The 15,839-nt window shown below is 33.6% G+C and overlaps 1 protein-coding gene across 4 annotated transcripts; it reads left to right on the forward strand.

Moving 5' to 3' along the window:
- Positions 1–1,474: 1,474 nt before the first annotated feature.
- tmigd1 (transmembrane and immunoglobulin domain containing 1) lies at positions 1,475–12,467 on the forward strand. 4 transcript variants are annotated; one of them, XM_038273914.1, is made up of 6 exons: positions 1,475–1,541; positions 4,879–4,947; positions 5,092–5,370; positions 10,535–10,819; positions 10,924–11,027; positions 11,110–12,467. In XM_038273914.1, exons 2-6 carry the CDS (start codon positions 4,884–4,886, stop codon positions 11,122–11,124), a joined length of 747 nt encoding a protein of 248 aa, XP_038129842.1. In that variant the 5' UTR covers positions 1,475–1,541; positions 4,879–4,883; the 3' UTR covers positions 11,125–12,467. The 4 variants fall into 4 exon arrangements, with proteins under 4 accessions (XP_038129842.1, XP_038129839.1, XP_038129840.1 ...); XM_038273911.1 differs by lacking the exon at positions 1,475–1,541 and adding an exon at positions 3,644–3,790; XM_038273912.1 differs by lacking the exon at positions 1,475–1,541 and adding an exon at positions 3,650–3,790 and having other exon boundaries at positions 4,866–4,947.
- Positions 12,468–15,839: the final 3,372 nt, after the last annotated feature.

A 15,839-nucleotide genomic window follows, 5' to 3' on the forward strand; every position in this document is an offset into this window, starting at 1 on the left:
CTCCTCTCTTGGCATCAGAGTGAGGACCATTTTTTTCAATTTCACCATCAAATTGTGTACCGCCTATACCAAAGTGAGGATATCTTGCTGGTTCTCACTTCTTATTTTACCAACAGTCCGGTTTCAGACTAAATTGTTCATTAGAGTTAGAGTTAGATATGCACTGGTTCATGATAGGTTTTGGGTTATTGTCAGGGTTAGGGCATAGAAAGTGTTATACAGGACTTGAAATCAGTCCTTACTTTTAACAAAGGGATAGAGAAATGAGGTGAATGTTTATGTTAAGTATTTAGGACCGTTCTTGGTGTACTTACAAACCCTCTGAGGACCAACAGGTCATGTGGGAACAAAAGGCTGTTACCCATGTTGAATGTTAGAGAGTCAGTTTAGACGTATGGTGTTAATTAACTCTAGGTTAGGGTTAGTTGCTAATGTTTATTGTTAGATTAAATTTCAGGATAAGACATGAATGCAGTAACTGATATACATTTACTGAGGGGGGGGGGGGGGAGGTTGGTATTTGCATGTCAGTACCTGCACAGTTTACAAGCAGGCCAGTTGCGCAACATAATAGAGAGAGCATTCATGCCTGTATGTGTTGAAATTGCAGGTGATCTTTGACCTTTGATGGACACATAATGACTTCCTGAAAGGAGAAATGTAGAGTTTAGAATGTCTTAAGTAAACACGGAAACCACACAAAAAAATATATGAAGTGGCTATAGATTACATTCTCAGGTGCTTTGGGGCTTTTTTATGAAAATTATTTGAATAAATAGATAAAAATATTAAAGCTGGGAGGCCATTAAAACATCTTATTTTAAATAAAATGCAGAAAAATTCAGCTGGTGAAGTTTTGTTTAAGTTAGTTGTTTCTTATTCAAGAAACCAATATATATGTAATTCTTCTTTTTTGAGTTATTGGAAGAACCTCTTGAAAGCTGGCTGATGCCTCTCCCTAGTGGGTGAGCCAGAAAGACTGCAGGAAAGTTTTAAAACAGCCCTCATAAAACAACATTTTAGCCCTATGTTATGCAGGAGCGATAATGAAGAGAGATTGCAGTGTTTTACGATTATATACAACTCAAAATAACACATAACAGTCCAATAAAGCTAATTGCTCATGTTTGGTTTCCCTCCTGCATATCTTTTATGTCACAAATTTTAAAAAGGTTGTATTTTGAAATGAATTATGTAGAAAAAACATAGTTTTTAATAATGTCTACCAACCCGGAGTCAGTAGAAAAAAGTGGATGAAGAAAACTAGAAAATAGCCTTAATAATTTCTAATGTTTCCATCCAATTTCATCTTTCTATTTTGTTAATGCAAAGCTTGACTTAAGGAAACTTAGTGACTTAGTTGTTTTATGAAGCTTAAACACTTGGCAGGATTTTCACTTCAGGCTCAGGCTTCCCACATATAATCATTAGCCAGCAATCTGATGGACGGACGCTGCTGTAAAGGTGTTGTTGGGTCGCCCCCCTGCTCCGCTCAGGCACTTTTTCTTTGCAACAATCCATTCAAAATACAAGAGAAACAGGTATGTTCACTTGGCTGTGCACCTTTGCAGTTTACATTAATTTCACTCCCAGCTGACTGATCATTTTCATAACAAACTGCAGTTCATAGATAAAAGAGAACAAAGTGCAAGCTCTCCCTCCTATAAGAATGAAGAAGAGGTTTGGAAGGAAAAATTGGAGAGAAAGTTATCTCAAAAGTTTAATCAGTTATAGTAATCAATAGTATGACACAACTTTCAAATGTTGACAAAGTAAAGTTGATGTAAATTAGCTTGCAAATACACTTAATATTTTGTTTTGTTTCACAAAATTTTCACAGTAGGTGAAAGTGTATTTCAAATTCAACTTTATTGTCAACTACAATTTGTATGGTAATTGAGATTTCAGTTGTATTCGTTAGAATAAAATAAATATATATATATATATATATATATATAAATCTTAATTATGTACAGTTGTTGTTCTTTTTTTTTACGTGTTCCTATGTAAGAATAAAATATTTATCTATTTTGATGGATGTAATTATAATTGTAATTTGAAAATTGGCATGTATTTTGTTAGCTATATTAAAGTAGTCGTTTTCATGTGAAAAGGAACAAAAATTGTAGATAAGACTTTTAGATACTCCTGATTGATTGCTTAACACATGTAGGGAAGTAGATATATATATATATATATACATTGATACAGAGATACAGAAAATCTCAGAGGAATTAATCCTGTTAAAATAAAATATATTCTTACAGACTTGAATAAGGACCTCACATCTGTGTATTCTTTTATAATGAAATGCTGCTCTGTTGATGCTAGTTTGATTATGTTACTAAAAAATCCCCACACACCACCACAAAAATATTCTAAAATGTAAAACTTTAACAAAGACTCAACTTGACTACATTAAATACTGAGTGCTACCAGCGGATTTACGACATGACTGTATTATGCCAATAGTATCACATAGGCTGCTTTACCAAAGTATTAATTTCTAGTGCAACTTGCAGTCCAACACTGGCACTGTATGGGACACAGAAAACATGCTACAATGCAAAAATTATCTAGAGATAAGTCAACATTTCTTAAATCATGTAACGTAGGTAATTAAGATTATTCACTGTGTGAAATATGGTGTTGGCAATTTCATGATACAGGAACTATTTTGCTCTGCAGGGATGAGAAAGCTGGTTATGAATTTAAGACAATCATAAACCCTATAAGACTGTGTCACAGGCTCATATTTCAGCAGGACAACTACCCTAGTTTTATAGACAATAAATATCCATATGCTAAAATGCCCTGGTACATAGACTAGACCTAAAACTAATTAATAATGTGAAAAAGACTTTGAAATTGGTGTTAAAAGTTGCGCTCTATCCAGTTTGACCAACCATTTATTCTTTTTTTTGCCACACAGAATGTTTAAAAATGTTCTTTCAGTTTAAGAATAGGAAGTTATTCTGATTAAAAAGTATCAAGGTATGCTAAACTGGTAGATACCTCAAATGATTTACTGAGACCTTCTAAGCCTTATCAGCTATGGTGGGACTTGGTAGAGTTTGCCAACTTAGTTTCACAATAGCCTAACACACAAACCAATTTAAGTGTCTAGGTGTTGAATAAGGCTGTTTGCAACCTCTCATAGAACCACCAGTATTTGCTTACAGCTAATAATTAAAGCTTAATAAAAAAAAATAAAAAAAACATTAAATAAGTCAACAAACAAATATCCAATTATCAATCCTAAAACGTTTTGCTGTTATTCAAGAGCTTTAAAACACTTCCCTCAGAGTTTCTGTAGTGTAATTTTATTTCTATCAAAATTAAGAGAAAGACTAAATTTAGTTATTGTGTTTTTTTTCCGAAACTATTTACAGGGAATCCATGAGGAAAGGTTAAAGCACTAAAAACAGATATAAAAAGACTCTTGTAAAATTTAAAGTTTCAGCGCTCTATCCACACCCAAGGTTTTAGTGCGACTGTAATGACTATTGCCAATAAAAAGATTCCCTGTGTATGCACATTATGAGAACGTGACAATAAAAAGAGAAATGAAATAAAATCAAGGGTGGAAGGACTGACAGGGTGTTGACAGGAATGGGTAAATAAACCTGAAAGGAAGAAAATACATTTTTGCCCACAGGGGTTATAAAGTGTTGTAAATGGTATTTAAGAGCTGCTGTAGATTTAGAACGCCTTTCATATTCTCATGTTCACACTCTGACATAAGCAGGAAAGGCTCCGACAAGATAGAATAAGTAACAGGAACTTCAAGGTAAGTACGTTTATTTTTACAAAAATCTTTCACAACAAAAGGATTGCAGATGTATTTAAGTCCTCTTTGCTTTATTTTGTTGTTTTTTTACATTATTTAGTCCAGAAAGTTCTAATGTGATTACAAATTGCATTTAAATAAGGTGCAATTAAACAAAGGATCTAGCATATTACACAGCTCGATTTTTTTGGTACTTTATATTTTTCTATTAACAGCAGGAAAAATATTAAATAAATCACTTAAACTGAATATTTTTTTAATTAACTCTATCTTTTTTTTCTAATAGCAGTTCTTGTCTTTGTTTATTCCCCCAATATGCTTTAAAAGAATGAGTGAAGAAACCTTCATATAAAAAAAAAAAAGACTATGAAGATATAGGTATTATTTTTACTATTAAAGTCTTTTTGTGCACATTTAGCCAATTTTAGATGCCCCGGGTTTAAACTTTATTATATTATTAACAAAAAAGAAAAAGGGTAATCAATTTTTTCCATTGGTCCAGGATCCAAACCCATACATTTATTTAATTGATTATCTTTCATTTTTATCTTGGAGCTAGAGTCGATCTAAGATGTGAAAAAGGAATTTCCTAGATCACTGCTTTTTACTATCTTCAGTGAAACTTAATACTTTCACACAAAAGAATTTCAGTTTTATGAATAAACTGAATTGAATTACTAAAGACGTTTAAATAGCTTCCCAATCAGAAGATTAAAAAGATAATAATAAAAAAGTGCTTAATTAAACTAATTATGTTATGTCTATTTAGGTTGGTTTTGTTAAAATCAGAGATGAAAATGTTCCGTCTTTTCAAGGTTGCTGATTATATCCCTAGTTTATACAGACATATTATATATATATATATATATATATATTTGAATAAATCAAATAAATATATAATAAATAAATTTGGTTTGGCAAATGGATTGACCAACCTTTAAAAAAAAATCATCACCAAACACCGGAAATTCTCACCCTCCTCCCAACAGGTCTTATCAAAGGGCCAAAGCCTATGTATAATAAAGAATTAGTTTATTATTATCATCGTTATAATTATTATTCTTCCTTTGTCCGGTTTATCTGAGAAGACAAAATGAAGCTGATGTTCAGTGTGGTTCTTCTCCTTCTGCTGTCCTGCTCTACCAGCCAAGCATCAGGTAAGCTCTACTGATTCAATTCAATTCAGATCAAATCTTTGTGCTGCTTATTTCTTTGCTCTTCCCGCAGAGTTTGAGTTTGTTTTCAGCTTTTAATCCTCTCAAATCAGATGCTTCAACTTTAACCTTTTTTTGCTTTCCAAGATGTCAACATTACATCCATTCCACCACATGTTGACTATGTAATTCAGACGGACATTAATGGGACAGTGAGCCTGACATGTGCACTCAAAGATGGCCCTCACGAAGATAAAGAGTTGGTGTGGCTGAGGAATGGAGCTACAGTGAATCTGAATGATGGAAACAAGGAAAGCGTCAGTCATGTGTGCATCAAACCCATCTATGAAGACGATGAGGCTACTTTCACCTGTCACCTCAAGAGCAATGCCTCCAATGAGGTTACTGTTACCCTCAACGTCACATGTGAGTCTTTATAAAGGATGTTTAGTGATACTAATGATAAGGATTGCTTTAAAATAACCACTGAGAGACATTTATAGGTTGAGATGATTTAAATGTGTGGGTTCATTCTGTGGTAAGACAAGATATTATATTGACAATGGCAATCTTTCAACTCTGCCTTTGTGCTACTGACATTTGGAGCTTAATGTCTTGAGTATTTTTAATTTTTAGCATTGTTGGGGTTTTTTTCACACAAATGTATTTATATTTAGTTATCTAACTTTTTTTGACCTTTAATTAATAAGAAACTTACTTTATATCCATCATGCCTTTAGAAGAAAAACCTTTAATTTGGTCAATACATATATAAATTTCATTTAAGTTTAACCCACCAAATCCACTTTTAGACTTTTCTTTGATAGATTGTTTTTTCTAAGAGCTATACTAGAACAAACGATAAAAACGTAATGAGTTAAGTATTGGTTTTATGATCTGACCAAAAAAATTAGAAACATGACAAAATAAACTATCAAAGAGTGTATCTATCATCTTTATCTGACTTTAATTCAACTACAATAACTCATTAAATTAAAGTCTGTTAGTTGATGTGTTTGAATAATTAAAATAATTTCAGGTAGTCTCTTTGATTCATTTAAGGCTGTTAGTTAAATAGCAAAGGCATGATCAACAATAAGGAGCTGCTGGTATATTGGAGTTCTATAAGCAGCTAGAGTATTTAAAGCAGGAATGTCTATTGGAGAGAAACACAGGTTAGTGACTACCATAATCTGACAGAATATGATTATGAATAACCTCGTTAGACAGTTCAGAGAATGCGGATGACTCCAGCCGGTCAACTGAAAAGACGCAGCAGACGTTTCCAGGGAGTTCCAGACATGGTAACCAAGAAGGCTGCAGAGCTGACAGGAGATCAGATCCGAGCTTATAAAGGAAGACAGGATAATCCGTAGGGCAAAGTGAAGAGGCAGATCCAGGTTCAGTCAACAGAAGAATCCAACAGGAGTCCGAAGACAGGCAGGTAAACCGATCCGAAGGGGGCAGGCAGGCTCAAATGTCCAAATCCAGAAACGGATCAGAATCAGACAATCAGAACGCTAAAGTAACGCTAGAGAACTCTCAACACCAAAGGCTCAGGAATAATCTGGCACTGATAGCTTGGAAACAGGCAACTTAAATACAAAAGTGGAACAGGGGGTATCTGATGAATGATGAGGGACAGGGCAGAGTTAGAGAGGTCAATGAAATAAGCAATCAAGCCAGCCATCAGCACCAAAATCATGACAGTGCAGATTAGAATGGTGGAAGGTGGTTTAAATGTAAATAACAGATCTTTAAACAGATCCTAAAGCATACATACAACTGATAAAGAGAATTAATAATATTGTTGATATGTAAAGACCTTTTTATTATAATTAAAAGTAATGCTGCTGCCTTTTGCACAGCCTGCAGGTGCCTGATGGATGCATCACTAACTCCAAAATAGAGTTAAAGTAATCCAGCCTCGATGTCACAAGTCCATTAATCACAGTTTCAAATAGCTGCCCTGATATGAATGGCTTTACTTAAGCTAGCTGTCTCAGATGAAAATAGAGTGACTTTAAAACATCCTGGATCTGGATTTGAAGTTTAAGATCTGCAGCTAAATCCCAGATTTGTGACAATCAGCCAAACATATTATTATGTCAGGGAACCAACTCTATGTTTGAGATATCAGATTTACCATTGAAAAGCATTACCTCTGTATTCTGATTGTTCAAACATTTTATGTTTAACCCGTCCAGGAATCTATATCAATAAAGCATTCAAATGTGTGTCTGATGAGAGCCCTTGGCTTGTTTAAGAGGGAGATTGATCTGGGAGCCATCCACATAAACACCATGTCTCTTAAAAATAGAACTAAGGGGAAGAAGAGTGAGGGGCCTAAATCTGATCCCTGTAGGATTCCACACTAAAGAACAGCAGCAAAGAACATAACAGCACCAAGGCTGAAAGGGAAAGTTCTCTTTACTAACTGGAACAACTGCAATGCTGTCACCCAGACGCTGCTCCAAACAAGAAATGAAAATGTTAACGTAAACTGTGTCACAGGCAGCAGTTAAATCTAGGAGAACAATAATAAAACAGTCCACTGAGTCCCCGGTGGGATCCTCTGATGTCCCACTATGGTACCTTTATTCCAGAGGGTGTCTGTTTTGGGTCACTGTTACTATATATATATTTTGTTTAATATATTTAGCATAATTTCATACTATTTTATTTTATTTTATTCTGACAAGCCAAAGCAGAGTTTAATTCTGCTTTAGCTTTAATCTTTTTACATATAATTTAAAAGGAACATCTGATTCATGATATAATTATTTCAAAAAAATTTTTATAATATCAACATAATTCCATGTGGTCTCATCTGTCCAGGTGCATCATTTCAGAACATCTTGTCTTTATCTAAGTTCTCTCTGGAAAACTAGAGCCTACCCATCATGTTTTCCTTAAAGAGCTACATCTCTGATGAATGTTAATGTAGAGATTGTAGAGGCAGGTAGTTTTAGCAGCAACACTTAAATGCTGCTGCATCAGCTTATTTGTACCATCTTGTGGTCTGCTTTTAGGGAGAACTCGGTGGAATGGCCACACCTATAATCGCAGTTTGTTGCATTTTAAAAACTAGGATATTAGAAAAACTTGTTGAAAAATAGTTGGGAAATTACTGCATTAGAAAAGTTTTGTATGCAACTTTTGTGCCTCCTACAGTAACCAGAACTAGTTCTTTTTGTCAAGGTAAAATCACAAAAACACTTTTCTAAAAACAAAGATTTAATTGCTGCTCTTTCACAAGATAGAGTTTTCATCTTTGGTTTCTACCTGTTATGACATTTCTGTATTAACTCATAAGCTTGCTATGAGTGAACTTCAGGATTCAGACTAGTCTAGAAGGGCTCTAAAATTAAAGAAGAGAGCAATTAAGTATTTATTTTATGTCAAAATATATACATGTTTAAAGAAGCCCAGTAAGTATCATTTTAGATTTTACAAACCTAACCCTTTTTCAAGTGTTTTACCTGTTTTTAAAAGGATTGTTTTCATGTAGAATGTTGATACCTATGGACCTCAGATGTAGATATATATTAACTAATACTTATTAGGTATGTGTGGGAAGTTTTTTTTTTTTTACACTCCTTTTAAAGTTGATTTGTTTTTGGGGGTTTTTCATAATTAAATTATTTACATTTTTTATGACATTTTTTACCACGTTTCATATAAAGGACTCAAGTGCAGAGAGGAACAGAAATTCAGTTGATTGTTTTCCATAACAGAACAATAGTAAAAAAGCCTTGCACAAGGAGGTGTGACTGGTAGTAATGGAAACACAGAGAACCTGGAGCAACAAAAAGCATGAGGTCAATGGAAGGAACCAATAATGACAGGAGATAACCTGTCATCCATATATGGAGAGTATGAGGAGAAGAAGCATGAGGAGCAGGTGAAAGTAACTAATCAATGAGAAACAGCTGAAGAGAATCAAGACAGGAGGCTGAAGGAGAGCGAGAATAATAAACATGGAACCTGTACAGAGAAACACTGGGAATAATCTTAAAAGAAATCTTAATGCAGAAGAGAAAAACATTGACCAAAGAAATAATTAACAAACTAAAAAGACAACAACTACATAACAAATCGGTAAGGAAATGGAAAAAAAAAAAGTGGAGAGATTATGGAAAATTCTTATCAGACTCTTATCAGGATCCTGTCTTTCATTTTAGATTATAAAGTCTTAATGCTTGTTCGTAAAGCGTTATCTGATTTTGAGAAATAGAAGTCCAAAAAACAGCAGATGAAAGAAAGGATGAGATAGATGGTAAATTGCGAAGAAAATATCGTTTTTATTTCAAAAATACAAGATTTGAACTTGTTTGGTGCCCTTTTTAAAGCTCTAAATTGTTGTGAGTTTATGTGTACAAGATTGAGACTATATATAAATACATAATGGGATTTTATGTTAGTAAATATGGAAGAAGACAATGGAGAGGTTTCACACTTAACAGAAGAGCTTAAAGTGGCTTCTGGGCTTGAAATAGAGGAGACAGTAAACAGTGTATTGACATATGATTAGGAGGAGGTTGCATTTACCAGAATAAAAAAATAAATAAGTGTTATTTTATGGACGGGAACTCTTCAGAAAAAAAGATCCCATGGATCACCCTTATTTTAAAATGTAGGTGGGCCAATCTGTCGAAGGTTAGTAAAGCAGTGGCAGCAAAGTGCAGAAGAACCAGCACGTCTAACACAAACTTGCAAAACGTGCAAAATGACATAATGGACCACATGGTGCTTTTTGATGTTAAAGTAGTGACCACCAAATGCAAGAAGCCACTCTTCTCGGAAAACACACGTCTCCTGTGACAAATTCAACATCCTTGTGTGCCTCAGGCCACACTGACACTGCTTTAGGAATGCTCTTAAAGAATAAGAGATTACATGAAAACAAGAAGGCTGATGTTTTCCCACTATTAGTTTAATATGCTGTTTTAAAAGGCATGGTTAGGAATTAGAGTTTGATGATGCATTAATGAAGGTAAAACTTTTTTTTTTTTTTTTTCTTTACACAATATTATAAGTTAATAAATTAATGTTCAGACACACAGAGTGATTTGTCTTTCTGTACACAAAGAGACAAATTAATATCTTATATTGTAAATGTACAGAAATCCAGTTTAAGCTATTGAGGTCATGCATAATTAGTTTTAACGTTAACTCTAAAATAAGATTTTGGCTTTTGTACAAATTTTCTTTTTTATTCTTATTTATTTATAATTTTTATTTGGTTGTAAGGCTAATGCAAACAATGTAAAAAAAAAAAAAAAAACATAATAGCAGAAATGCTGGGTTTTTTTATAAAGAGAAATACATTGGAATTTTGTATGTTTTGTTTGGATTGTTTGTATTGCTTTTTTTTTTGGTAGTAAAGAAATATAATCTGAGAATGTAGCATCTGAATGAACTTTAAAACCTAAGAATCATGAAGTCTTAGTTACTTCTCATTACTTCCAATATGACCGCTTACCGCAGTATTTCAAAGCTTAAAGAAAGCTTCAATAAGCTGGAAGATATATTAAGCTTTTAAATTGAAACTTTTACCGTCATTAAGTTTTCTACATTTTTTCGTCAGATCACCCAGAACTCTCCGGTGAAGAGGCCGTTACAGTAGAAGAAGAGGCAGTGCTGCTCCTGGAATGTGACATGAGGGCCAACCCCGCCATCACGGCAGTGACGTGGAAACTAAATGGAAGCATGGTTGATCTAACAGCAGGTTTCACCGTCACCAATGATGGCATTACCAGCCAGCTAAATGTCAAAAAAGTGGATAGAAGCCAGCATGAGGGCTTGTACCAATGCACGACAACATCTCCTATGTATGCAGATAAAAGCAAGACTTTCAAAGTCACTGTCACAGGTGTTTACTGAAGCTTTATTCAATTCTTTTCTGCTTTGAAATCTACATAATGTCCCACTCACGTGGGTCTGTGCTGGTCTAATTTATTTCCTCTTTGTGCGCAGATAAGACCATGAAGTTCCCACTGATGCCGACGATAGCAGGTCTGGTGGTGGTGTTCTTCACTATGCTTCTTGCTGTAGTTTCACGGCGGAAGAAAATTGTAAAGGTGGGACACTTAGAACAAACTCAGATATTACTGATCAGATTATTACTGCACAGATTTCTGAAGGGTCTCTCTCTCTCAACAGTGCTTCAAAAAGTAATTCAAAGGAACCTGGTCCTCAGATATTTAAGCGAGTGAGACCAACCATGAAGGCATCGTTTCACTGTATAGTGCAAGAGGCATTGATTATCCTTTAATATGGTTTAGTTTCATATAATTTTGCATTTGGACTTTTACCAGAACTATATGCATAAGAAAAAAAATATATTAAATTAAAATAATTCTATTACTTTCTTGAGTCAGTGTTAGGTTGTGTTATTACAATTTTTAGACAATACCATATGTGTTATTTAATTGCTGTTGTTTTTCTCCTCCATTCTAATGTTAAAATATACTTTAAAATTTGACTGAATATAAAAGCTAACAGTTAAGGTATTATATTGGGCGATTTCAGAGCCAGTGCAATGAGACATTAAATAAAATTAAGTAAAATGTTATCAGATAACAAATAAACCTATTGGTTGTTGCCAGAAAAAAAAAGGAGAACAGAATTCACTATTATAGAATAAAGTATTTCATGTTAGATTAAGTATAATGTACATATAAAGTCAGTGGAAGAAAAGGGGATTTAACTTTAATCCAGAAGGCAAAGTTTCAGTTTGATTAGAGCAGAAAGAATAAATGAAATTCAAAATAAAATAACATTTTAAGTCAAACTGTGGATTATAAAAAATATATAATTTTTTTGCTTTTTCTCGTAAATATTAAACAATTTTAATGTAGGTATTTATATAAAATTCTCAACCTGAGTACAATCAAGACAGTTAGTCATCCTATAAACTATTAACTTTTTTCTTTCCATGGTAGAGAAATATTTTACAGATATTAGTTAAAAATGTTTTACTTTAACCACTTAGCCAAACTTTTAATTATAAAATGCTTTGAATTTGAGATATTTAAATAATTAAACTGAAATAAATGCAAATGTATAGCTCAATTATTTATATATGACTATATAAAATATATGTTTAATCAATCAGGTTCCTGTTTGCCCAACATTCTGATTGCTCAGGGTACTATTTTCTAGCAATAAAATATGTGATAACATCTTCAGGATTTAATTAAACAAGAATAATGGATTCTGATGTCATGTAAAACACTGTCTCGTAAATCCATTATTTTTAATCTCTGGTGTCGAAATCCCTCCTGACCTTTAGCTCCTGACTCAACAGTACAGTCCTGACTCGTTAAAATCATGTTATACATTTACTCTTAATGTGACAATAGGACGAGCATTATGAAGTTGCATGGTTCAAGGTCTGGATCTTTGTGTTCTTGCCCATGAAAAAAATTGTCAAGAAGGTTACATAAAACAAAGGAATGCTGAAGGTACGGCTCTGATGTCATCTATTTGTTGATCTAATAAACACAATTTGGACATTTGATTTGTGTTGAGACTTTTTTGTAAACACCAAACAATCTTTTTATTTTATGATCCAATAAAACGAGTTAAATAAGAAATCTCCTGTGGGAAGGTCTTAAGAGCTGCAGCCAGTGCCAAGATTTATGTTTAACAACAGCACGCAAGTAAAGAAATTTAGCATTATGTGTACAAAGACCTTGGTAACAGATTTTTGCCCTCTGTCATATAACTGTTAATCACTCACCCTTGAAAGAATTTCACACAAAGTTTAAAATTGGTGCCTCCTGTTAACTTTCCCTTCATACCTGGCCATGGTAAAGTGATTGACATTCAGGTGTGAGCACAAAAACACATAAACAATCATCATAATACATTCAACAAATTACTTAAAAGAAATATAAACTCTTATGTATTTTTACACAAACCAACATGGCAGTTGTGAAAAAAGTTGCACTTTTATTAATTAAATGGATTCAAAAACTTCATGCGATTAAGGACTGTATACTTTTTTATTTCCTGGAAGCAGCACAATTAGAAATATTAGTTGGTTGTTTAATTCAACTTCTTTCAGGTAAAAAATACCTTATCAATCTGAAAGGTAAATTAAATATTGGTATAACATATTTTTATGGAAATGTAAGTTTCAGCTTAATGGATATTGTGACAAAAAAATTATTTATGTTTCTCTTAAAAATGTATGTTCTGCATAGAATTGTTTTAAATAAAAACGATATGACCCGCAAGTAGGTAGCATTCTATTTGATAGTTCAGGTTTACTGATTTAATGTAATTCACAGATAAAACAATTAATGAAGCGTGTGTATTTCTTTCTCATCTTGCAAATCTGCTGCATCCGTCAATCTGCACCACATTCATTGACTATTCTTGTTATTTTCTTTTTATAAAACATTACATCTATACCACTGGAACATTCAACTCCAAGAAAGGTTTTGTCTCATCACTCCAAACTCCAGAGAATGTTGTTGCTACTGATCTATGCCTCTGGAAGTGGGGAGTCGTTAGGGGCATTGTTGGCCTGGCTGACCAGGGGCCTGTTTCAATAAGGAAGTTCAACCAACTCTGAGTTAAAACTTGAACTCTGAGTTGACTTATCCTGAGATTGGAAACTCTGTGTTTTGGGTTTCAGAACAGCTGAAATGAGTTAGTTCAATCAACTCTAAATTGACTGACTCTGAGTTAAGCACATGCACCACAACTATAAAAAGCCATTATCAATGGAGCACAGATATTACGAGTCACCATGGCAACAGCGTCAGACAAAAAAAGGTGTGCATATTTCTCACCAGCAGAACTGGAAGTGCTTATGCAAGCATATGCAGAATTTGAACATGTATTTAAAAAAAAAAAAGCAACATGGCTGCAGCGGCGAAGGAGAGAGAGTTAGCTTGGGTGAAAATAGCTGCTAGAGTCAATGTTTACATTTTAATTACTTTTATACAGTGTTGGGTGTAATGAATTAAGTTACTTAAGTCATATAAATACTGTAATTAAATTAAAGACTATAAAAAATAGTGGATTCAATATCAAATTTTTAAAAGGTATATTTTGATTTGAACTTTCTCCCTCTAGTTACACACTTTTGTCAATTTAAGATTAATTCATGCAATTGAATATTGTTTATTTGAAAGCATTAGAAGTGCAGTTTCTTGTCTCTCCTTGTATTGTTCAAGTGGTTGAGGTTGATTTGGGATTTAGAAAGTAATTAATTAATAAGTAAGTAAAACAAATTAGTAAGTAGACCAATACTTTCTAGAGACAGTAATTATTACATTAATCTAATTAGACTTGTTGAAGATAAAATTTGTAGTTAGTAATTAAGAACTATTTTAGAGTAACCTACCCAACTGTTATAATATCAGAGGTGAAACTGGAAGAACAGTATTTTATTAAACCTAATTTAGTTTTCATGGATAGGTGTAATCCTGCAGGCATCAAAAGAACATGGCAGCAGCTGAAAATGAAATATAAAAACATACTTCAAGCAGGTAAGCCTTGAGCACATCATGGGAGTAGAGTAGCTACCTGGCTTTACAAACAGGATCATCCATAAAAGGACATGCCATTTCATTCCCTTTGATGCGCTCTACGTGACTGAAATGTGTGCAATGAATACTGTATGTCCCCAAAGAATCAATGAGGTGTTTAAACACCACTTCCTCTTTAAAAAAGGGGAGGAGACCAAAATAAACTCTGGATTTTCTGAAGAAAACCTGCTCCCGACCAGGTTAGGTTCACAGAGTAAATTCCCATGGTAACTGACTCTGAGTTTAAGTTACCTCTCTTTCAGAAACGGGCTTGACTTACTCTGCTTTCTCAGGTTTAACTTACCTCCCTTTCTGAAACAGAAAACCCAGAGTTTCCCTCATTTCAGGGTTAACAAACTCAGAGTTTTCACTTAACCTCCTTTCTGAAACAGGCCCCAGGATGACCTGGATGATTGAGAATTTATACCAGTGTAAAACCTACATTAAGTAGTTTACTTGTTATTTATCTCTAATGAAATGTAAGATTCCTGATAACTTAGAGAGAAACACAACTTTCTACCCCCGCTGACAGCACAAAAAGTAGTTCTGAAAAGATAACGAATTCTGTACTTATCATCTTTAATGTTACTTTATTGATGTGAATCATTAACTCCTGTAGTTTTGTTGTCAGTCCACTATTGATATACAAAGCGATTAACATTTTAAATTAGTTATAACATTCCACTTGACAGTGTTACCGATTCCACATGGGATTATATGGTAGGGGTGGCCACAGGAGTGTCCAATGACTGGTTGAGGGTGGCCTTGGCCACTTACATCCCTCCATCTAGATCAGCCCCTGGTCAGCTTTTACTGAGACTAACAGTATGTGCTCTGTTTCATCCCTTTTGACATGAAAAGCCATTTATGGAACTAATCTAACCGTTACCTTTCCTAACACAGGTCATTTTATTATTATTAATGAACCTCCAGTCGGTGAATTTAAGCCACCGGTTATTATTTTGGTTTGACAATGAAGTCATTCATACCTTAAAGGCAGGTGGTTTATCTTACACTTATGTTGATTTTATTGTTTTTGTTTGATTTTTATTTTAATCATTTTTGACATTTAGTGTGAAAGAAAGGAAAACCAAAAATATTTGTAAGAAGCAAAAAAAGCAATGCTCTTTCACATCTCCATTCTTTTTATTCATTGATAAGTTATATGCTTTGGGTTTTTTTTTTTATAATATTATTATTTTTGTAATATTTGTATGTAACTATAAAGATAAAGTGGAATTTATTTTAATCAATATGAAAAGTAAAAAATATTTATAACAAAATATCAAGCAGACGTCAACCATTTATGCGTGTTACGTCAACGTGTGTGTGCGTGCTGAACGTAGT

The sequence above is a fragment of the Cyprinodon tularosa genome, unplaced genomic scaffold, assembly GCF_016077235.1.
Source record: "Cyprinodon tularosa strain WSP-4 unplaced genomic scaffold, ASM1607723v1 ctg9, whole genome shotgun sequence".
In the NCBI taxonomy this organism is placed as follows: Eukaryota; Metazoa; Chordata; class Actinopteri; order Cyprinodontiformes; family Cyprinodontidae; genus Cyprinodon; species Cyprinodon tularosa.